We start from the raw sequence: 24,556 nt of genomic DNA on the forward strand, positions 1-24,556 counted from the left end.
TCCAAAAATAACCACACTGAGCATAAACAACATTTGTTAATCCACTGTATTTATTCATGTTTATACAAATTAGGCAATAAATAAACCTCTAATGCCTTTCCTTATTCAAACATATTTCTAAACATAGATTAGAGAGCACAAATAAAAGTTTAAAATACATGAAAAAAATTCTGAAAAAATGATGCATTAGATCATAAAACATATGAGCTCAGTGGGTTAAATTGAATTAGTCTTAAAATAACCTTTGAATAATAACTTGACCCCTGTATGATGAGATTTCAGCCTTGTTTGGATTCTCTTTTTTTTTTTATTTTTGCATTTGGGCGTGCCGACATGCCGCTGGCGTGAGTCAAAAATGGAGTCGGGCCAAAAGCCAGCGGAAGAAGCCGGTCCTCTTCGATCCGAAGAAGCTGATGAAGAAGTTAATCACCGCGGTGACGAAGATGATGCCCGTCGTCATGTTGTTCAGGTAGTCGAGTCGTTTCTGATTGGCCACCACGTTTAGGTCCCTGCGGGCTACAGCACACACACACACACACACACAAACACACACAGATGCACATATTTCAAACATCTCAAACACACCCAGTCACACATGAATACACACATACATACATGTACATACATATTCACCACCAGTGACGTGCAGTCAGGTTCTACTTATTCAGTGATTTGTACAATAAAGTTATTTTCCACCTAAAGTCACCATTTTTAGTCGTTTTTTTTTTTTTTTTTTCAAAATTGCTGAAAAAAAAAATCACATTTGGCGTTTAAATATGAAGAAGAGCCGTGCGGTGACACGGCAGCTAGCGGAGCCCGCTATGGATTGCGCAATGATTCTGCTAACTCTGCTGGCATGCTATGCGGCTGAGACCGTATCGCTGTCTCTTTGGATGTCACTATTAAAATTTTCAAACACTTCAAGCACTAATATATGAATTAAATTTCCATACTTTGGTTGATATGTATAATTTTTTTCCTCAACAACTGCAATGTGTTTCTCGTGGCAAGTGATTGTAAAGCGGCAGCGAAGACACACTAAGTGAGGCACGCAGTGACGGTGCCTCAAGGTAGGGGGCGCCTCTGATCCAAGGGATCCTTTTTACTACTCGGCTAAAAAATAATAGAATTTGCAATAGCAAGCTACTGTAAACAGTTAGCAAGTGAAGTGCAGCTATCCAGTTATTTTTTACTCTTGCTTGGCTTTATTTCCAAGATGGAGGATTACATAGCTAAACTGAAAAAAATTTCTAAACTGGACTTTCAGTCAAAGCAGGAGATAATAAATAAGGGAAGACCGACGCCGGCGCTAACAAATTAGCTTCAGACTAGGAGATGGAAGACTCGGTCTTTTCAAACGGGGAGGTGCACTCCAAAAGGCTGGCTGTGTGGATGTCCAGTAAGAAAACGCCTTTTCTGCTTTTCCTGCATTCTTTTCTCAACTTCTGACAATCAAACCTCAGCGATCGGCCACTCAGATTCAAAGTCAAATCGCGCTGAAAACATTCGGTATGTCCAGGATAGATTTGGCTTTGAATGAACAGCAAAGACTCAACATCGGCATCCACAATGCTAAGCTAAAGGAAAACCGCTCAGCGCCGCATGGACTTCATTTATAAGTAAAGGTAAGAGATAATAAGGTTTTTTTTTAATGTGCTTTTTTCGATGCGACATTTGTATATGTAAAGAATGCTGATATGATACTTTAAGCAAAACACGTTAACTGCTGCCAATAAAATGGTGAATAAGCTACCAGCACGTCACCACACACACACACACACACACACACACACACACACACACACACACACACACACAGTTTTGCCTGTTCTGTACAATTGAGCTTTTCATGAAGAGCAGTTTTGCAAAACCCAAATCTTCCTTTCTGCTAGCAGATGCTTCTCTCCAGCCGTCCAAGGAGGAAAAGCAGCAGCGCTCTAATGAACGTCTGCTTTGGCGCCATCGAGCGGCGGCGCAGATGATCCATTCTCCACGTTGTGTCTGCGGAGGTTCTCAGTCGTCCGGGTCACGGTGAATCCTTGTCGAAATCTTCTAGTCGAGGTAACTGGACTTGAATTTCCTCCGGTGAAGACGTTCTAATGACCTATTTCCCAAAAAGTGGCTCCTTCTGTAAAGCCAGATCTGATGGAGGTGTCGTTTGTTGGGACAAGAGAGCAGCTGAAAGCTTGAAAGTGAAAAGGTAAAGCCAGACAAAGAGGTGAAACCTATTGGATCACTTTTGGAAGTTCTGGTGGTGGGTCTTTCCTGGTTGTTTGGAGGGTGCAGAAGATCCCGGTCCATCTTGGTATTGATCCCAGTATGATGTTTTGACAGCTTCTTTGACTCTGCAAGCATCTGTCTTCTCTGGCCGGCATACGGGCATTGTTTTCTTCAGAAGAACGTCCCTTGTCCTCCAGGTGGAGGTGGACCACAGGTGTAGATGTCCAGAAGCGGAGGATCTCAGTCCTGGTGACATCTTCCATCTTCTGCCCGGGGTCTCAGGGGTTTGAAACGTACCGCTGCGTGGCGACCCTTCGGAGTTTCGACAAGAAGATTTCGACGAGGATTCTCCACATCGGAAAAGCAAGTCAAAGCAGTGAGGTCTTTACATTTGGTCTGCTGGTGGAGATCCTGGTGCCGCTCATACGATGAATCTCTGGAACATCCATCCCAGCAGCCAGCTGCGCTGCGTGCCAAACGCAGCTCTGATGAAGTTAATGATGAAGGTGAGGAAGAAGATGCCCGTGGTCAGATTGTTCAGAAAGTTCAACAGCCGCTGGCGAGAGTTGAGCTGGGTCATCTCAAAATGAGCTGCGCGCATGCACGTACACACACACACACACACACACACACACACACACACACAGAGTTGGTCCCTTGTGGCTGTACAGTCATACTGAATACAATCAAAGTATGACAACAATGATTAGTACTGTAAGTCCAAACAATCAGTGACTAGTGTGTGTGTGTGTGTGTGTGTGTGTGTGTGTGTGTGTGTGTTTGGATCTGCACTCCTGTTGCATTTCCTTATTTTTCCAAGAAGCTAATATTCGCCGTCAGAAATGCATTCTGGCAAAGAGGCCGGTGCGCTCCATTCCGATGACGGAGATGAGGAGGTTGGTGATGAAGATGAAGAAGATGATGATGGTTACGGTGTTGTTCAGGCTGTCCAGACGCTTTTGGTTGACCTCGACGGTGACGTCTCGTCGAGCTGCAAGAACGCACACGGGCCGGAAACGACAACAAAACTAAAATAACAAACCACGTAGAAGACGCGGGATCGGGGTTCACCTCACTTTCTAATTGTTAGCGTGTTAATATGGCGGGTTAGAAGATGGAGGGCGGGTTTCTGCACGCCGCCGACGCCACAACGCCGTCCACTCACCGATGATGATGATCAGGACTCCGGCCACGATCTGCAGGGCCAGGGAGAAGGAGATGAGGGTCAGGACGGCGGCGTAGTACCTGAGGACATATTGAGGTGGTGTTCATTTTCATCTGATGAAGGGAAGATGAGAAAATTATATCAAACGGATAAAAAAATGGATTAAAAGTGAGTCAAAGTATATTTCATTGTTGTCGTTTTGTTCTCTGTTCCTATCCTTGTTATTGTCTTCCTCCTTTTAATTTTATCCTCCATTTCTAATTATATTCATATTTATTGATGCTGTCATCGTTGCGCTGCTGTGACAAAAGAACTTCTTCTATGGGGATCAGTCTTATCTTATCTTATCTTATCTTATCTTATCTTATCTTATCTTATTTTATCTTATCTTATCTTATCTTATCTTATCTTATCTTATCTTATCTTACCTTATCTTATCTTATCTTATCTTATCTTATCTTATCTTATCTTATCTTATCTTTGATCTCATCTAATTTTATCTTATCTTTTATCTCATTTTATTTTTTATCTTATCTTGTCTCGTCTTTTTTCTTCTCGTCTTGTCTTGTCTTATCTTATCTTATCTTATCTTATCTTATCTTATCTTATCTTATCTTATCTTATCTTATCTTATCTTATCTTTGATCTCATCTCATTTTATCTTATCTTTTATCTCATTTTTTTTTGTCTTATCTTGTCTCGTCTTTTTTCTTCTCGTCTTGTCTTGTCTTGTCTTGTCTTATCATATCTTATCTTATCTTATCTTATCTTATCTTATCTTATCTTATCTTATCTTATCTTATCTTATCTTATCTTATCTTTGATCTCATCTCATTTTATCTTATCTTTTATCTCATTTTATTTTTTTATCTTATTTTGTCTCGTCTTTTTTCTTCTCGTCTTGTCTTGTCTTGTCTTGTCTTATCTTATCTTATCTTATCTTATCTTATCTTATCTTATCTTATCTTTTATATAATCTCATCTTTTATCTTATCTTATCTTTCATTTTGATGAAACAGGTATTTCATGCAGCGTTCACGCTAAACAGGTTGGTATTCGGGGCGGAGGACTTCTGGGGCTTGAATGCCATCTTCACTAAAACGTGCATTAAAGTAAATATTATGCGTCAAACTGGTGGAAATAGAATTCCGATCGCACTTAAAGTATCCATTCATTATCTTCACCCCTCCTCCTGCGGCCACGTGCAAAGACCTACAACCATCGTTCACGTGTCGGGTCGACGTCGGGTCTCCTGCATGTGCTGGAGGAAGGCGGCGGAGAACCTGGAGGTCTGGCACTGGAACGCCCACCTGTATCCGGCTCCCTGCTCGATCACCGTCTTCATGTGCGTGATGTTGGCCAGGAAGAGCGCGATGTCCAGCATCCCCTCGGCCGCCGTCTTCTTGGTGGCGTAGAGGTTCATGTTCAGGTTGGAGGTGGAGCCACCCTGAGAGGAGAAGACGGACATCAGCCGGGTCAAACCACCCATTCTCCTCTAGTCTGAGTCTGCTTAGGAAGATCTAACCAAGTATATGGATCGCTAGATGACAGCGTTGTTTGACCAGGAGGTCGATGAAATTATGATTCACGGCGTTTCTGGATATTAGCATCAGCATCCGGTCTACTCATTCATCGGTGGTCTTCAGGGATGAAGAACAACGTGGAGGAGATCTGCAGATGTTTCGGCCGATGCCTTCTCGCCGTCATTATGAAGCTCAACCGCTGAGATCTTCGAGTCAACGTGTTCGCAACTTCAAGAATGAGTCGACTATAAATGAATACATTATTTTTAAAGTACGTTCTGTTCTTCTTCAACTTTTCCTTCCACTTCATGAGTCGCCACAGATAATCATCTACCTCCGTCTGACCTACAGCCGACCTCAGCATCCTTCTACCCAGATCTTCTCCATCTCCATTGCGTGGATGAAACTCTTGACGATGGGCACATTTGTCCGCCTGCTTTCTCGGATGAATCCATCACGGCCGACTTGGAGGAGAGACAAACCGAAGACGGGAAGGAGTAGAAATTCAGACCTCTGTGGGTCTTCTGTCAGGAAGGAAGGGCCAGCAGAGGGAAGCATTGACTCAGACAAGACCAAGAAGACCCGGCAGGTTCCTCGCTCAGCGATGGAGGGCAGCACAAGTACGACTTGGCGACGAATATGAGGGTGAAGGGATGAATGTATTTACATGTCGGTGAATGAGTGAATGTATGGTTTGAAATGATGTGTGAATAAAAGGGTGAATGGATGGTTGTCTCCATGCATGTGTGAATGAAAGAGTGAATAGTTGTATGTTTATATATGAAGTGTAAATAAGAGAGTGAATAGTAGCATGAGATTTGAATGAGAGTGAACGGATGAATGTATCTATAGGACGGGAGGATGAGTGAATGAATGGTTGTATATAATGTTTGAATGAGCAAGTGAATGGATGAATGTATTTATATGACAGGCGAACGAGTGAATGAATGGTTTGAAATGATGTTTGAATGAGAGAGTGAATGGATGGCTGTCTACATTCATGTGTGAATGAAAGAGTGAATAGTCATATGTTTGTTTATGAAGTGTAAACAAGAGTGAATGGTTGCATGTCTCATATTGACATGTGAATGTGAGGGTGAATGGATGAATGGATGGATATGACGGGAGGGTGCGAGGATGAATAGTTGTATATGACGGGCGATTGAGCGAGTGATGGATGAATGTATTTATATGACGGGCGAATGAGTGAATGAATGGTTGGAAATGAGATTTGAATGAGAGAGTGAATGGATGGTTGTCTACATTCATGTGTGAATGAAAGAGTGAATAGTTATATGTCTGTACATTAAGTGTAAATTAGAGTGAATAGTTGTAGGTCCGAATCCGAGATTTGAACGAGAGGGTGAATAGATGAATGTATCTTTTTGACGGGAGGATGAGAGGATGAATGGTTTGTTGTCTGAAAATGACATTTGAATGAAAGAGTGAATAGTTATATGTCTGTACATTAAGTGCAAATTAGAGTGAATAGTTGTAGGTCCGAATCCGAGATTTGAACGAAAGGGGGGACAGATGAATGTATCTTTTTGACGGGAGGATGAGAGGATGAATGGTTTGTTGTCTGAAAATGACATTTGAATGAAAGAGTGAATAGTTGTATGTTTGTTTATGAAGTGTAAACAAGAGTGAATGGTTGCATGTCTCTTTTTGACATGTGACTGTGAGGGTGAATGGATGAATGGATGGATATGACGGGAGGGTGCGAGGATGAATAATTGTGTATGACGTCTGAATGAGCGAGTGAATAGATGAATGTATTTATATGACGGGTGAATGAGTGAACGAATGGTTGGAAATGATGTTTGAATGAGAGTGAACGGATGGTTGCCTATATTCATGTGTGAATGAAAGAGTCAATAGTTATATGTTAGTATATGAAGTGTAAATGAGAGAGTGAATACAAGTATGAGATTTGAATGAGAGAGTGAACGGATGAATGTATCTATCGGACGGGAGGATGAGAGGGTGAATGGTTGTATGTGACGTCTTACTGAGAGAGTGAACGGATGGCCGTATACGTTCATGTGTAAATGAAAGAGTGAATTGTAATATGCCTGTATATGAAGTGTAAATGAGAGAGTGAATAGTTGTAGGTCCGAATATGAGATTTGAACGAGAAGGTGAACGGATGACTGTATCTTTTTGACGGGAGGATGAGAAGATGAATGGCTTGTTGTCTGAAAATGACATGGGGATGAAAGAGTGAATAGTTGTATGTTTCCATATGACATTCAATGAGAGGGTGAATGGTGGAATGTATTTATGTGATGTGTGAATGAGAGGGTGAATGGATGAATATATCTATATGATGGAAGGATGAGTGGGTCTGAAAATGATGTGGAGATGAAAGAGTGAATAGTTGCATTTGAAGTATAAATGAGAGGGTGAATGGATGAATGTATTTATATGAATGCGTGAGTGAAAGGTCATGAATGTTATTCGAGCGAAAGGGTGAACGTCTGTTTGTCTCTACATTCAATGAAAGGGTGAATATTTGTGCGTTTTTATGTGACGTTTGAATGAGCGAGTGAATGGCCGAACGCCTCTCGCCCAGATTCCACCCCTACGACTCCAAGTGCAAGAAAAAGCGGCGGAGATAATGAACGAACGAATGAATGAATCACCTTCGCTTTGAGATTTCCTTCCCTGTCAAGCGGCGTGTCTCGCTCATGCAGGATAATAATCATTACAGTGGAAATGAATTGAAAAGCGGGACCAGAGCGGTAAGGGCGGGGCGGGGGGGGTGATGTGTTTATTTTTAGCCTGCAGGTTTATTTATTACGCAGACAGACGCGAGCGTCTTCGTATTAGCCTGCCGAATTTTCTATAATAGAATGGAGAAAAGAGCATATTTTCAAATCGGCCAGACAAAAGAGATGAAGTCTTAACGTGTGCTTAAAGGACATTCTGACAGGCCGTTAGACGAGGCCTAATGACTCACAGCATGTGCCATTCATTAACATTCCTGGTCCAAACGTGCAGCGATACGGCGGGTCAGGCTCTGCACATATTGGATCGGTTAACCGAAACCGTCCCGTCCGCGAAAACGAGTTTCCTCCGAGGTCGGCGTGATTCCGCGGACGAAAAGCCGAGGCGCGTTAGCTCATTTATGTATCCAGGCAGGTTTTCCCCCCTCGTGACCTCACCGGGCTGCAATGCCGAAGGAAAACACAAGAGTCGGACTGCACGCGTGCGGCTATAGCGCGTTTAGCTCGTAGAATAAAAAGCCTGATGGTTTGTAGCGTTTTCGGGCATTTTCCCCGTTCTTGCACGTTGTAGAGCGTCAACGCCAGAGAGGAGCGAGGAGAAGGCAAACGCATCGAGGATGTTCATCCATCCATCTTCCCGTCCGGGCCTCCCTCTCCCCCGCCACTAATCCAGCTCCTCCGGGGCGACGCGAGGCGTTCCCAGGCCGGCCTGGAGACATAATGTCTCCGCCGTCTTCCCCGTGGTCTCCTCCCAGATGGACCGGCCCGGGTGGCGTCCGGGAGGCTCCTGACCAGATGCCCGAGCCGCCTCATCTTGGATTCTTGTCGGGAGTCGGGGAGTTTTCGAATAAAACCGCCAAGTCGTAAACTCCACACAGGTCGTTAGAAGTGAAGAAGCCTCTCAGATGAGGGGGTGAAACGTCTTCAAGTGAAGAAATTCAAGAAGATTTCGACAAGAATTGACCATGACGTGAATTGACCTGTGCATCGTGTATTTGCAAGTGTTATTTGCAGTCCTTATTTCCTCTATTGTGAGTCGCTTTGGATAAAAGCGTCTGCCAAATGCAATGTAATGTAATGTAATGTAATGACTGAGAACCTCCACAGACATACATCCATCTCCTTCTCACCCTTTCTCTAAGGGAGAGTCCAGAGAAAACATTTCGTCCGCTTGTACCCACGATCTGGTTCTTTGGGTCGCTACCTCCTGAGTTCCCTCTGTATTTACTCCGCAGATCCTTTCATCGGAATCGTCCCGAATCTCCGAGAACATATCGAGCCATTCCTAGAAAACACGTGCGCGGCCCAAAAAAAAACAAAAAAACAAAAAAAAAAAACGACGCGCGTACAGCGGTTGTTTTCATTTCGCCCGCGTGTGTGAGAAAGGAAGGGAACGCGGAGCGAGCGAGGAAAAAGAAAAAAGCGTACGAGAGGAGGGAGGGAAAAGCAGAGAGAGCGATACGAAGGGATGTAGAGGGCGAGGAGAGAAAAGAGGTATGTCGACTGTATATACTGGCCTGTCGCCATCTTTTCTTCTTTGGCAGCTCATGTGGTCACACTTTATCAACATCAGCCTCGGGCAGGGCGCCAACACACACACACACACACACACACACACACACACACACACACGGAGCAAGAACATTGCGTTGCGATGGCCTACATACAGCTCTGCAGCACATGTGTGTTCGCTCGGCGCCGGCGTACTGACGCCGCACAATTTTCGATTCATTTCCAATGGGTTAAAACAATAAAAAATCCCGCGGGTGATTTTTTGATTTGCGTGGCGAGGCGAGAGGCGGATCCTGGTTTCGGGCCGAGGTCCGGGGAGGTCGGGGGGGTCGGCGGGGTGATGCTGCTTTCCTTCACATTTCCCTTTTATTCCCCCCCCCCCCCCCGTAAATGAACTCCAGCTTAGGAGAGAAAAGTCTCAATATTGTGATCCTGCAAAATAAAATCCTGCAATGAATTTTTTTTCAGGTTTTTCTGTGATCCGAAGCACACGCGTCGAAGATGGCCACCCTGCAGAGGAGTGTGTTTGCTCAGCCTGATTCTTGTGACAAAGGTACCGATTATACACACACACACACACACACACACACACACGCACACACACGCACTGTGTAGTGCGGTGGTCCAAATATAAACTGTCTAATATAATACATGGAAGTACTTTCTGTCTGCTCTTTTCAAATCAAATGAATGGGTTTATTTTTCAAGCCGTGCAATGAAGGTGAGCTCAATGTTTAACATAAAACAATTGTGCTTTACTTACTCACTGCTTTACTTGAACTCCCATTTTGGATGTGAATTTCACATGTTATCCAAAATCCCATTTTGAGTCATATTCCCTGCTCGAAAAAATAAAGTGAACATGTAAACGACACAATGTAACTCCGAGTTCATCATGTAGTAAAAATAATAATGGTAAACAATATAAATGTTTTTTTTGTGTGATTTTGTTGTCAGCACATTCAGCAATTTAAAGAACAAAGTATTTAATAAAAATATTTCATTAATTCATTCAGATCTAGGGTGTGTTATCTTAGTGTCTGTCCCCTTAATTACATTATTTATTTTTTATAAAATATGAATATCTTTTATTTTTAACATTTATTATTATTATTATTATTATTATTATCATTATTGTTATTATTATTATTATTATGTAGAGACACACAGCAGAATTAGGGAGAGATATTGATATAGAAAAACATACACAGTAGGTATTGATATGATCTGGACTGTAGATAAAAATCTACCAATATACATATATAAAAATTCAGATTTTTATGAAGAAAAAGATAAACCATTACATATGATATGTATATATATATATATATATATATATATATATATATATATATATATATGTGTGTGTGTGTGCATAAACACAGTAGATATAGACATAAACATACAGTAGTTCTAGATGTAAATACATATAGTTGAATTTTTTATTATTTTTATTTATTTGCTTATCATGTTAGGTGCTTTACTTACTTACTACTTTACTTCAACTCCCATTTTGGATCTGAATTTCACGTGCTATCCAAAGTCCAAAATGATTTTGCGTCACGCTCATATATGTATATATATATATATATACATATATATATATATATATATATATACACATACATATATATATATATGTATATATATAGAAAGAGAGACGGCATGCCAACTACTCATGGTTCATCCATTAAATGCAGAGAATGAATTTCCAGCAAGGGAGTAATAAAGTAATAAAATAAATATTCCACCGTGTCGCCAGACCAAAATGATCGGAGAGCTCGTTGTCTCACGTTTTAAGTTGTTATGTCAAAGTGAGCGCAAAGTAAAAGCTCTTCCTGTCTTTGTCCCATAAGATAAGATTGTATTTTATTGATCCCCATTTCAGAAATGTGTTCACAGCAGCACAACAGCAATATCAACAAATATGAATATAAATATAAATAGAAGAGACATATTCATAGACAAAACAAGTGACAACGGCAAATAAAAATAGAAAAAATAATAGATAAAAATGGGAAATATGAGAATGTAGGGCAAAGAAAAATAGAAAAAATAATAGATAAAAATGGGAAAAATTAGAACATAGAGACAACAACAAGAAAAAAAAACAAACCAAAAAGAAAAAAAAAACAAGGGAAAAATAATAGTGTAGATACAACAAAAATAACAAAAAATAACAACAATAAGAAGGAATAAATGAGAATGTAGAGACAACAATAAGAAAAAAACTAACCAAAAAAAAACAAGGGAAAAATGATAATGTAGATACAACAAAAACAACAACAATAAAAAGGCATAACTGAGAATGTAGGGACAACAATAAGACAAAAACAAAACAAATAACAAAAACAAAAAAAAAACAAGGGAAAAATGATAGTGTAGATACAACAAAAATAACAAAAAATAACAACAATAACAAGACATAAATGAGAATGTAGAGACACCAAGCACGACGTGATGGAAGTAACTGTGCACACTGAGACTTCACCGTTTGCCATCCTACCTTTTACGACAGGTATTACGATGAAGCTGCATATTTTCTCGCCGCGGCAGCGATTCTAAACTCACGATATGTGAACATCGGAAAGGCCAGCTGGATACGTTCCTTTATCAAGCCTACAAAGCTTGTAAAGACGTCGAGATGTTTAATTTTGGAGCGGCGTATTATCCGTGGAACGCTGCGATCATCGCGGCTCAAAACAGGGACCGTCTCTAATCCGGAACACGATCTCCTACGTCCCTACCGTGTTTATAGACCTTGAAGTTCTCGTAAAACTCAAATCCCCGAAATTCAGCGAGCCGCAAATAGCGGCCCGGGGCCAAATGGCATAATGTAGACACACCAAGCGCTGTCTGACACACACACACACACCATTTTGGTGCGCATTTATGTAACCCACGTGGAATACACCTCCAACGGCGCCCACACACACAAATACACACCACCAGACCACATGGGAGGGAGGCCCCCTCGGCCTCAACAGGAAGTGCTCCTCCCCTGGACTCCCATTGGCTAATATTTCGGCCAATGAGAGGAGAAACCCAACTAGGAGTGGAGCTCTGGATTTCTTCTAGAAGCTTATTTTACCGTCTGTCTGTCTGTCTTTCCTTGTTTTTCCAAGGCTCTATCAGCCCGGAGGCGTCGACTTTCCACAGTGAAGGGTGAGGAAGTGAAAAAAAAAGAAACAAAGATGACAAGAAACAGATAGAGATGCACAAAAGGAGGCGTGACGTGATGGACCGTATGTCCGCTCCCCGCGTCGCTGCATTTTTCCTCCAGTGTGTAACTTTCCCAGACCCGTATTTATGATTTCTCGCCGGCGCTCTCTCAGGACTTTCGCGCTCTAAATCAAACGCCGGCGGTTCCGCTCACGTCAGAAGAGTTAATACCTCTTTTGAGCGAGCCCGCGAGCTCGGTATATCTAGGCGTTTGACGCTTTGACCGCAGGAGTCCGACACTCATCAGGCGGGGACCGCTTCACGATAAGATGCATCGGCGAGCAGCTGGAGGCCTTCTGGAAGGCGTCAGCGGTGAATTAACATGACGCGAGGCATCCGAGGCATCCCGAATGAGGCGGAACCAGATTCCTGAATTGTAACAATTCCTGTCAAGGTCTGGACGTGACCTGCGGGCGGCTTACGGCGAAGGGAGCTGCCACTCTAATGCACGGATGTTTAATTGTAGTCAAATAAACGGGGATTTTACAACTAAGACAGATTTAGACCATATTTAAAGATCATGGCTTTTGCAAAAGTTTATTTGTTTATAACATTTGCCACACGACCCAAAAACATGCAGGAGGTTCATCGGAGAGACGAAATCCTCCAGACGAGCGGAAGGTTGTACGTCTCCGTTTGATTGGTCGATAACGGCCGGGATAGCTTCCACGACCCATGCTAACCGCTAACTTGCTAAAAGATAAAAGATATATCTTATCTTTTATTGCTAAAAGATAACATCCTGAGATATGTAACGCGATTCTCCTCCACAACGAGCGACGGGGTCGGTCGGACGGTAGGTGTGGAAGGTTGCCTAGCAACAGGAGCCCCTTAATGACAGACCTGAAACAATCCACCCGTTGGAAACGAGAGCCTTGGTAACATTTCCGCAGGATGCTTCTGTGGGGCAACTGGCTGAGTCACTGATATCGGAAACCGTGTTACGCCACGCGCCTCCGCGTTCAAGAATGCAGAGTCAACTGATACCCGGTCGCTGCAAAGTGGACACACACACACACACACACACACACACGGGCAAAATGGCAGCAGATACACATCCAAGAAGCTCCCTGACACAAATGTCATGTGAAATAATTGCATAATAACCGGATTGAATCAGCTTATCTTTGAAGCTCAGTATGCAACTTACACTGTGTGTGTGTGTGTGTGTGTGTGTGTGTGTGAGGCAGGTGTCGGTATCTGCAGCCCCACCGTTGTGGATTAAAGGTCAAAGGTCGCAGAGGTTATGCGACTTCCTTCTTTTCCCAGAATCTACAGTTGACCCTTGACCTTTATCATTTAAAACAATAAAGAAAATACGTTGATTTTCATGTTTTTTCCGAACGCTTTGGCTGAAAATACGAAAATTATAGCTCTGGATTTCAGATTAAAAACCTAAAAATTCTTCACACTTGGCGCTGGATGAAATAAAATGAAATAATCAAGTATTCAGAGATTTTAATATTCTCATAATCTCTTCTTCTTCCTCTTATCCTTTAGGCTTTTCCTTTCAGTGAATCCACCTTCTCTGGATCCTCCTCTCTCTCACGACGTCCACCAACCTTCTCCCTGGTCTTCCTTTAGACCTCCTGTCTACCAATATATTGACTCTCACTAAACATCACAATGTCATCTGCAAACAATATTCTGATACTCGAATAAATTCAATCCAATGTACTTCTCAATGATTGTACACGTGACATTTTTACCAGCTAATATCTGCTCCATTTTCTTATCTAAGAACATGATCAGGATAAAACGTGCGGAGATGAGAAACAAAAAACAAAGATGTTAGCCGGACGTACAACCTTTCACACGCCTGGACTTTTTCCTGCATGTGTTTGTGGGAGGAACCCGGAGAACCCTGAGGAAACATGGAGGCTCCACACAGAAGGTCCACCTGTGGGACTCCAGCCGTGCACCTCAGAGTGCCCGCTGGAATACAACATTTCCTACTTTCGTGGGTGGCGACGGGGTTTTGCATCATCTCCAAGAACCCGCGATGGATCTCGCATGAAGGAGTAGAAGGAGTGGACGTTTACCATCTACTGGTGCTCGGAAGCGCGTCAGCGAATCCACGGAGAGAATTTACGCGGTGGTAAAACGGAGGGGCGAGTGGACGAGGTTCACCCCTCCTGACAGGAAGTGCACGCTTCCAACCGCGTCATAAAAGGCCGCTATCGCTTCCTCATTAGTGACTCTGGGATGGACACACACACACACACACACACACACACACACATGCACGCGCGCACACACACCATTTTGAAGTTTGTTTTCTCATGCTTGGCTAATTGAAGACCTGCCGAGCAGGACGGCCGTTGGCCTCAGGGGCAAAGGTCAAGGGGTCAGCAACTCTCAAGGTGCAAAACCTCCTCCATTAGTATGTGTGTGTGTGTGTGTGTGTGTGTGTTTATTGATAAAAGCCCCTGCATTTTTTTCCTTCATGTCAAAGTTCACCCACATAGTGTTTTGACTATGAATTTGTGCATGTGTGTGTTTGTTTGAAGACACACCCACCCACCCCAAAAACACACACACACACACACACACACACATTCACCAACGTGCCACACAACCCAAACAAACAACCTGACAGCCCCCTTTGTCCTCGGAGAAGCGAACGAGGCTCAGCGCCTTCCTTCAGAAGCGTGGATGGCCTCACAGGAAAAGCCTCCACGGCTTGTGGAAGTGACATTAATTACGTAAGAAACCTTTTTTTTTTTAGAGAAACGAAGGTGCGAATGGCGGCGGTAATCGGAGCGCACGTACGCACAGGAGGCCTCTCTAATTTACCGACCCCCTCGGAGCACTTTTACAACCCCCCGCCACATTAACCCGTTCACACATGTTCGCACTCTGAGGGGCCGGTCGTCGGGGGCGGCGGCTAGACGGCGGCGCTCTCGGGTTCTTCGGGCGAATTTTTCGGAGGTACGAGCCGCCCGTTTGGCCGGGGAAAATCACGAGCGAGGTGCACGTGCGGTGGACTCGTCCGTGATGGGAGCAGAATCAGGTTTAGTTGGTGGTGCAAAGCGGCAAATCGTGCAAATCAGCGCGGTAGAGAGTTTGATGGAGTCGTCGGTGAGAAGGCGGGAGATATTTACGGGGATTTGAGGCGGCGGACGGCGAGAACATCGAAGGGCGAGTCGTTGGAAGCCGGTCGGGGGTTTGATGGTTTCGAAAAGAAGAGCGGCTTCGCTTCGTCCATAAATAGAGTTCAGACATAAACAGGAGCAAAGTGTGCATGTTATATTTAGCATAGCATTGTAGCATGAAGTGTGCAGCCAAGAGAAAAACTCGCTTGTATCTCCGTCTGAAGTTAAATACAGTGAACAAATCCACTTTATTTCTTTACATTCTATTTTGTTATCTATTATTATATTTGTTTTTTCAAAATAAGTTTATTTTTCTTAGATGGTTGTGTCATGGACAGAGGAGTCAATATGTTGATAGATGGATGCTGGACTTGCAGGTCCAGAGCAGATCTTGGCATTTTACCACATCCTGTTTTGATTTTTTCATCCGTCCCGCCAAACTATTTCTTTGAATATTTTAATAAGTATTTTCAATCACTATTGAATTTAGAAAATCAAAACTTATTACTAAAAATGTTTTTTTTTTTTCCTTTTGTTTCATTTTGTATGGATGAATACATACATTCATACGATCATGAATGATTTTAAAGTTGAAATAAAAAAAAGTAAAATATTTAAATTGCAATTTTCATTTTGTTCAATTTACATGACACCTAGTTGGCCCGAGCATAAAAAAATAAATAAAATAATTACCCACCCCTGATTTAAAGGAAGACCAGAGAGAAGATGTCCGAGAGAGGATTTCTAAGAGCGTTTTAATTCATTTTAGCAGGAATATTTGATAAAATACAAGCGGATTATGTTACCAGCTCACACACGGCGCAAATGAACCTCACGAATAGAGATGTTACTGTATTTATCATCATTCCAGGGTTGATCGAGGTGATTTCGTGGTGCCGGCCGAAGCGCCGAAGACTTTGACAGTGAGCACAGGTGTGTGTGTGTGTGTGTGTGTGTGTGTGTGTGTGTGTGTGTGTAGCTCTTCTAGAAGCAGAGCCAATAAACACCTGGCCCTCTTTTGGCAGCAGACCTCTGAGTCCGTTGCATAAGAAGCTGACGTCCGACGCCAACTATAATAGCATCATCTGGAATGCTAGACGCCTCCAAATGGGTGCCAGATGTGTGTGTGTGTGTGTGTGTGTGTGTGTGTGTGTGTGTGTGTGTGACAGGTGGATGGGCAGAACACGGCCTCTCCGCGAGCGCTACACGCTGCCATGGCGACAATGCAAATACACACTTAAACAGAAATATTCTTGCAGTTGTTGTTTCTTTTGAAACTTACTTACTCGGGCGCTGACAGGTGAGAACGACAAGCACGACGGCGGCGGCGGCGGCACATTTAGATCCTCGCCGCGCGCCGACTGAGGACTTCATGACAGCTATACAGTAAATAATATTTATATGCGCAGGCTGAGCGCCGTTTCTAGGGGACGTGTTCGTTGCCATGGCGCCACATGTGCGGTATTACCACTGATCATTGGAGGATATTAGCACTGTGACAGAAATGCTAACTTCTTGCCCATTTTGAATCGTTCTCCGTGTTATTATGAATTATTATTATTTGTTTTTACCTTTGCCGCTTCAACAACGCAACATTGGGTTCATTCATGGCGTTCATCTTCGGCGTGGAAGCTAATGCCTGCTTTTGTGAAAAGAACGGGCCTTGCTAAGCTTACAGTTAGCGCTCGGCTAACTCCTAGCTTCCGCCGCCCCCGCTGAGGGATATCCCATCATGCACCTCCATCAAGCAAGATGGTACCCTCGTATCTTCTTCTCGATCTACCGCAACATCTCGCAGGCTTCCGCCATTGTTATTTCTTTTATGAATATGAAAGCTATCATCGTATCGTGTTAGCTATTAGCATGTAGCATTGGTTATCGGTCCTCGGCTTGCCTATCTCACGGTCCGGGTTTGGGATTTGGCGCCTTGGAAATAAAATCTGACTTGCCAAGAGACTGCATGCCTAAAAGAAAAGACTATTTTATAATTTTAGGAGCTTTTTCTTGGAACCCGTATGACATTTTTGCTACGTCTATTAATTTGATTTATTACGTGATGTCACGGTTGATCCCGTAATATATATATGTTGCCCAGTGTCATTTGATCCCTTATCCGCTCACGCCATTTCATTATTCATCAGCGGACGCTTGATAAACCCGATTGCAGCCAATGAAAACACACACACACACACACACACACACACACACACACACGCACACACACAGAGTGATGCAATAAGTCACTGAAACAAGAATATCCTCTGAATTCTCGCCTCGGGCTTAAATCTAAATGTATAAGTTTGGCCTTTGTCATCATGCTGTATTTGCTTTGCTCCCGGGGGGTCAGAGGTCAGCGGCGGCCGCGGATTGATCCAGAAGCGCTGATATTTGCTCCGGCCGACTCGGAGGAATGCGGCGTTGACACACTAAGAGGCCGACCTGCCGCCCAAGGACGCATACTTGTCTGACGGGGAAAGCGAGGGAGACGTTGGACAGGTGAGGAGGAGGCCGAAGCCTGGAACCCCTGCCAGATCCCCTGCCGTGCTCTTCGTTTCTCCTCGGTGCTGCTCTCCTTCCTATTTTCCCATAAACAAATCTTCCATCAGAGGGACGGCACATGTAGATGTTTTGGAGAGAAGGTCAGAGAAGCCAGACTGAGATGGTTGGGTCATGGACAGAGGAGTCGGAGTCAATATATTGGTAGACGGATGCTGGAATTGGAGGTGTGGAGGAAGACCAAAGAGAAGATTTATGGACGCAGTGAGAGAAGATATGAAGTTAGCTGATGTGAGAGAGGAGGATTCAGAGAACAGGGTTAGATGGAGAAGATGGATTCACTGTGGTGACCCCTGAAGGGTAAAGCCTAAAGGAAAAGAAGAATTTGTCACAGGGGTGCAGGACATGTATGACCAAGACAAAGTGATGGTTTGGATGTGAACAAACCTCTGTTCACATCCAAACCATGGTGAAGATCAGGGTAGAAGGTGTTAGAAGGTGGAGCTGCCAGGCAGGAGGTCTAGCGGAAGACCAAAGAGAAGATTGAATATCGTGAGAGAAGATATGAAGGTAGTTGGTGTGAGAGAGGAGGATCCAGAGAATAGGGTCAGATGGAGAAGATGGATTCACTGTGGTGACCCTTGAAGGGAAAAGCCTCAAGAAAAAGAAGAATTTGTCACAGGGGTGCAGGACATGTATGACCGAGACTAAGTGATGACCGAAATGGTTTGGATGTGAACGCGTCTCTGTTCATATCCAAACCATGGTGAAGATCAGGTTTATGTTCAGGAGGGGAAAAGTTGATGCAGATGCAAGACTGTTTCAAGAAAGATGGGAAGGCCAATACATGTTTGTGCTTCAAGTCTGAGTCTGTTGTCAAAGCATAAAAGCTACATTGCCGTTTTGACACCGAACACGTTAACACGTTAGCACGTTAGCACGGTAGCACGGTATCAAACAAGTTAGCCTTCCAGAAAAACACCAAATTGAATGCTACTTTTAGCACTACCATAGCACTACTGGAGTGTGTATGCGACCCTTTCTGCACACTGACTCACATTCTCTGGTTGGAAATAAAAAAAGTATCAGATCGCTCACTTTTCATCACTTTTCAAGCGCCCGTAACAGAGAGAAGGATTCCACGTTCCCTCCCGGCCTCGGGTTCTTCCCCCTCTCTCGCCCTCCGCCGTCCGTCCGCCTCTTTGAATGCCTCACACGAACAGCAACACTTCAGGAGGGAAGAAAAGCTGGAATGCTCACATACGCGCAAACACGGAGGAAGGAAGTGTGTGTTGTGCATGGCGATGAAGGCCGAGAGCCAGGAAGGCGCTGGGAGGAATATCCTCCTCCGGGTCCGAGGGGGGAAACTTTGCTCACTTTGAAACCCCTCGGCGGCGAAAACACAACTCCGGCAAAAGCACAGGGAACGTGTGTTTACGTGTCCTCCGTCAAACCGCACATACACTGTATGGTTAATTACAGCATACACACTCTCAGAGCGCACACACACACACATCCTCTGGCAGTGTGCCCCGCCCAGCTTCAGCACCCATTATCTCGGCTCTTGTTTATTTTGGATACGAGCGCGTCGACGTAACTCCGGGACAAATTGTGCCAAAGTGAAATTTTTGGGGTGGCCGGGTGATGTTTACCCCGAGCCGCAAACTCCGCGCAGGCTTGCCGTGTCGTGGCGGCGGTGGACAAATTATTTCTAGATGTTTGTTTGAGAAGTTCATTATCCAGTTAGCGGTTAGCTCTCAGCTAAAAGGTCCACGGTTGGAGTCCTGCAAGGGCGGGGAGGTCAATGCCGAGCCTCCGTGTTTTCCCGCATGGGGTTCCTCGGGGTTCTCCAAAGTCCAAACAGATCTTCTCGCCCGTTGCCGCCACGACCCAGACGTAGAACCTGTTGAATTCATGTCTTGGGCTCCCGAGCGGGGAGACGTATCTAAAGGAAATGTTGACAGTGTGAAATGCAGTCGTTGACAGCTGTCAAGAGTCGCCCGGAGGGAAAACAGGAACCGCACAAAGCTCCTGTTGCTCTCTGTACACACACCTCCACAAATAGTTCCCCTCGCAGATAGTGTGTGTGTGTGTGTGTGTGTGTTTTATCACATGTTGTAATTCACGTGACAGGGTTATTTCTCCTGGGTCGTCACATGACGGAACATATGAGAAATTAGCCGATGCATTAGCGGTAAACTTTGTTTACCTGGTAAAAAATACTCCGGGGTGTATTTCTTCGTTGGCGATGACACACGATTTAACGGAATCTAAAATATCGAAGGAGATTTTCGGAGCACGGCACGCACGATGGTTCAAAACAATAATAAAAAAAAATCCTATTTTCGTCACGTACACTCACACGCCGATGACGACGGGAGGGTTCGCTACGCTAACCGGGGCCAACGGGAGCAACTTGGGTTTCAAACCACCGTGTGTTGGTGCTACTTCCTGCCAACCTTTGCCACAGGAAAAGCCCGTAAGACCATGCGAAGTATATCGCGTTTGAGTAACTGCGATTCAATCGTCCATTTGCTGATTTACCGCCGACAAATGAGCCGCGCCGGTCATTTTCTCCACCCGGTGCGATACGGGTACGGCTCGGTGTTCTTTTCCGCACATGCGTGGCCACATGCATCCATGGGTCTGGCCGCCATCCAAGCACAGCACTCCTGCACGCCGTCATGAAACCATGAGCAGGTCCGGTGCCAGCTGCTTCCAAAAAGCCATCGGGGCCAAGTCAGGTTTGATTTCAGATATAAAAATATATGTGTTTTAGAGCTTTTTATAGCTTCATCCCTTCATCGGTGCAGGACGGTTACCTCGTTTCTTTTCCCGAATCTTCGGGATTTTGAATATCAAAGTTATTATTGTATCATGTTAGCTATTAGCATGTCTTCTTCTTCTTCTTCTTCTTCTTCTTTTGGCTTTTCCCTTCAGGTGTCGCCACAGCGAGTCAACTTTCTCCATCTAACTATTCTCAGTATCCTCCTCTCTCAAACCAACTACCTTCATATCTTCTCTCACGACGTGCATAAATCTTCTCTTTGGTCTTCCTCCAGACCTCTTGCCTGGCAGCTCCAATTCCAGCATCCGTCTACCAATATATTCTCTATCCCTCCTCTGTCCATGACCCAACCATCTCTGACCTTCTCTCCAAACATCTAAAATGTGTTGTTCCTCTGATAGACTCATTCCCGATCCTCTCCATCCTGGTCACTCCCAAAGAGAACCTCAATATCTTCATCTCTGCAACCTCTAGCTCTGCCTGCTGTCTTTTGGTGATTGGAACAGTTTCTAGTCCAAACATCATCGCTGGTCTCACCACTGTCTTGTACACCTTTCCTTTTATTCTGGCTGAAAGTCTTCCATATCTAGCGCTAGTTAAAGTCAAAGTCAGCTTTGTCGTCAGTTTCCCCGCAGGGGAATCGAATAAAAAGACAACACATTTCAACGATGACGTCGGAGAGGCGAGCATTTAGCTGCACAGGTTTCTGAATAAGTTACATCGTAAAAAAATCTCCATCTCCACCGGTGGTACGGCGAGGACCCGACCTTTACCCTTTACCCGTCCCATGAGACTCTGAAACACATTCTGACCGGCTGCAAGACCAGCCTCACACAAGGACGTTACACCTGGAGGCAAGACCAGGTGTGGAAGTGTCTGGCAACAGCACCGGAGAACAAGAGGAATGTAGTTGACTCCTGACCCCTGAGAGCGACTAATTCCACCACGACAGCCTCATTCATCACAGAAAAAGCCCCGAGATTGGAAAAGGTCGGTTGACATTGGACATGCAACTGATTTTAGAACTTACCATTCCGGTGGTTGAGGAGACTGCTGTACGCCGAGCTGGCAAAGGACGCTCAACAGCGTCCAAAAGTCGGTCCTCTGGTCCTCTGGAGCAGCTAAAAGTAGCCGCCGCTGGATATGGAGGGCGTGTATTGTTAAATGGCCCAAACACCCGATGAATCAAAGGGAAGTACTGATGATGAACCTCAAAACGCACATCTTTTCTGATAGTTACTCATTTTGTTCTCAATATATGCCTCATGTAGGTGAACGCCATCTACTGGCACGATGGACAGTTTTACATCTCGTCCCGTGTTTCAACGATTCTGATCCGAAAAAAGCGGTCAGTACTGCATGTTGTACCATGCAGCACTACTGGTATCACCGTATTTTCAGGACTATAAGGCACACATAAAAGTTTTAGATTTTCTTCAAAATGTGCGGCGCCCGCTGTGTGTGTTGTTGTTGTAAGGCGGACGTAGTAGAGAACACCATGAGAATGTTAGAGGGGGAAGAGTGGGCGTTGATTGTATATAAAAGAACGGGTATGTGCGTTATGCAGAACATCGTTGTTTTATCAGCCCTGAAAATAGCAAAGAGATGCACTTATGAAGCAAAGTTTAAACTGAAGGCCATCAGCTACGCGGAGGAACATGGAAATCCAGCAGCCGCGAGAGAATTTAAGATGAATGAATCGATGGCTTGCACGTGGAAGAAGCTGGAGATCGAGCTCCGACGAGTCAAAAAGCAGCTTAGTTTGCAGCTTAGTTTCCGCGGATACAAGGCGAGGTGGATCATCAAGCAAGGAACAAGAGTAAACCGGACGTTTAGATCAGGGCTACGAGCAGCTTGGGAGCGATGGATGACCGATGGAGACCACGGTTTCACGAAGGGTGGAAGGCAGTTACGCCACAATTTGCGAATGGATTGTAGACGCTCGGGCTAATGTGTCTGCTTGCACTGTTGTTCGAGCTTTCGCAAAAGCCGGCATCGTTTCCGAGGAGCGACTCTGACAGTGAAGAAAGTGAACCCGGCATGTTTGATGGAGATTTAGCGCAGCTGTTCAAATCAGAAACAGAGGATGAGGACTTTGATGGGTTTGATTGATGACGATTACCAGTAAAAAAATGTGAATACCGAACTCAGTTTAGCTCCCGCTCTACTTTTAAATACGCAGACTTGTATGCTTGTGTGTTGTTGTTGTAAGGCGGACGTAGTAGAGGACACCATGAGAACGTTAAAGGGGGAAGTGTGGGTGTAGATTGTATATAAAACCCGCGCCTTATAATCAGGCGCGCCTTATATGTGTGTGTTAAATACAATAATGGCACACATAACTGAGACTGCGCCTTTTAGCACGGTGCGCCTTATGGTTGTGAAAATACGGTAATAGCATTCTTTCTCTTTTGGGGTTCTTCAGAGGGTTAAAGCGGTCGTCCTTGGATCCGAACATTGGATTCCCGGCTCCTCCCAGCCTGTCGAGGTGTCGTAGAGCAAAACACTGAACCCCAAACTGCTCTTTAGCTGCCTATTAGATCATTTGTGCCTCCCAATCTATCTTCTCAAATGCTTTCCTTCTATCTCTTCGTTCGAGGCAGAAGGACGCTCGCTTAAAGCTCGGATCGGCGCCCGTGTTGGAATTTATAAATAAAATCCGACTCGACTTCAGTGAAAACAAACTTGACAGTGACGAAAAAGTGGACGGGACCAGTGGGACGGGATTTTAAAGATGGGAAAGCGGTGACGCACTCGGCGGGGTGTTGATACCAAGCCGTTTCTCCAGCGATCCTTCTCGCGTTTAAAATGCTGCTTGCTGACAAGTCAAGTCAAGTCAGCCTTACGTGTAACGCACGCACACACACACACACACACACACACACACACACACACACACACACACACACACACACACAAGTTATTCCTCCATAACTTCAGAGGACGTTGCTTTTATATCTTATTTAATTTCCTGTAGACTTCACCAAACCTGTTACAACACCAACATTCCCTCCAAGAAAAGTCACCGAACTGGAATATTTATTGCTTTTTTTTTTTTTATTCCCAAAAAAGGGAGGGACGATCATGTGGCTGTGTATGTACACACACACACACACACACATATACACACACACACACATGTTTTGGCATTGTCCCACCAAGCTGTTCTCCATTCAAAGCGGGTTTACCATTATTTCATATCCGACAAATGTCAGCGAAACGTACAGCGGCGTGTGGAATAAATACAGAAACGGAATATTTATATCAAGAAAAGGTATTTAAGATGAAATGAGATAAAGCTTTATTCAGCCCGGAGGAAATTCTTGTGCCACATGGCTCCAAAATGCAATAGAAAGATATTGACAACAAAACATCAAATGAATGAAGAATAAAAATAAGTGTTCAAAGAGTGGTTGTCAAATAAATTTAATAGAATACCAGTAGAAGTGAGATAAAAGTGCAAAGATATTATTCTTTGGGCTTTTCCCTTCAAGAGTCTCCAACGTGAACCCACCTTCTCCATTTAAGCCAAGTCCCTCGATCCTCCTCTCTCACACCAACTACCTTCATATCTTCTCTCACACTGTTCAATCTTCTAATCTTCTCTTTGGTCTTCCTCCAGACCTCCTGCCTGGCAGCTCCACCTTCTACCACCTTCTACCCTGATCTTCACCATGGTTTGGATATGAGCAGAGGCACGATCACATCTAAACCATCACTTTGTCTCGGTCATACATGTCCTGCACCCCTATGATAAATTCTTCTTTTCCTTTAGGCTTTTCTCTTCAAGGGTCACCACAGTGAAT

The 24,556-nt window shown here is 44.2% G+C and overlaps 1 protein-coding gene and 1 long non-coding RNA gene across 6 annotated transcripts in view; one reads left to right on the plus strand and one right to left on the minus strand.

Annotated features, from left to right (window-relative positions):
- The window catches only part of LOC147234313 (ninjurin-2-like), a 34,232-nt gene that overhangs the window by 2,308 nt on the left and 7,368 nt on the right, over window positions 1-24,556 (minus strand). The window contains exons 2-6 of one of the 5 annotated variants that reach the window (XM_086147267.1): window positions 4,696-4,832; window positions 3,386-3,465; window positions 2,648-2,811; window positions 2,333-2,334; window positions 431-516 (exon numbers count right to left, since the gene is read on the minus strand). In XM_086147267.1, the coding sequence (XP_086003393.1) occupies window positions 431-516; window positions 2,333-2,334; window positions 2,648-2,811; window positions 3,386-3,465; window positions 4,696-4,832 (469 nt within the window). The other 4 variants (XM_086147263.1, XM_086147264.1, XM_086147266.1 and 1 more) reach the window with 4 other exon arrangements.
- On the plus strand, window positions 8,986-15,897 carry LOC147234314 (uncharacterized). The gene is made up of 3 exons (XR_015106195.1): window positions 8,986-9,131; window positions 9,618-9,702; window positions 13,872-15,897. It is a non-coding gene; the product is annotated as an uncharacterized LOC147234314 (long non-coding RNA).

Source organism: Fistularia commersonii, chromosome 5 (assembly GCF_037954325.1).
Source record: "Fistularia commersonii isolate RoL2024-O1a breed Wild chromosome 5, RoL_Fcom_v1.0, whole genome shotgun sequence".
In the NCBI taxonomy this organism is placed as follows: Eukaryota; Metazoa; Chordata; class Actinopteri; order Syngnathiformes; family Fistulariidae; genus Fistularia; species Fistularia commersonii.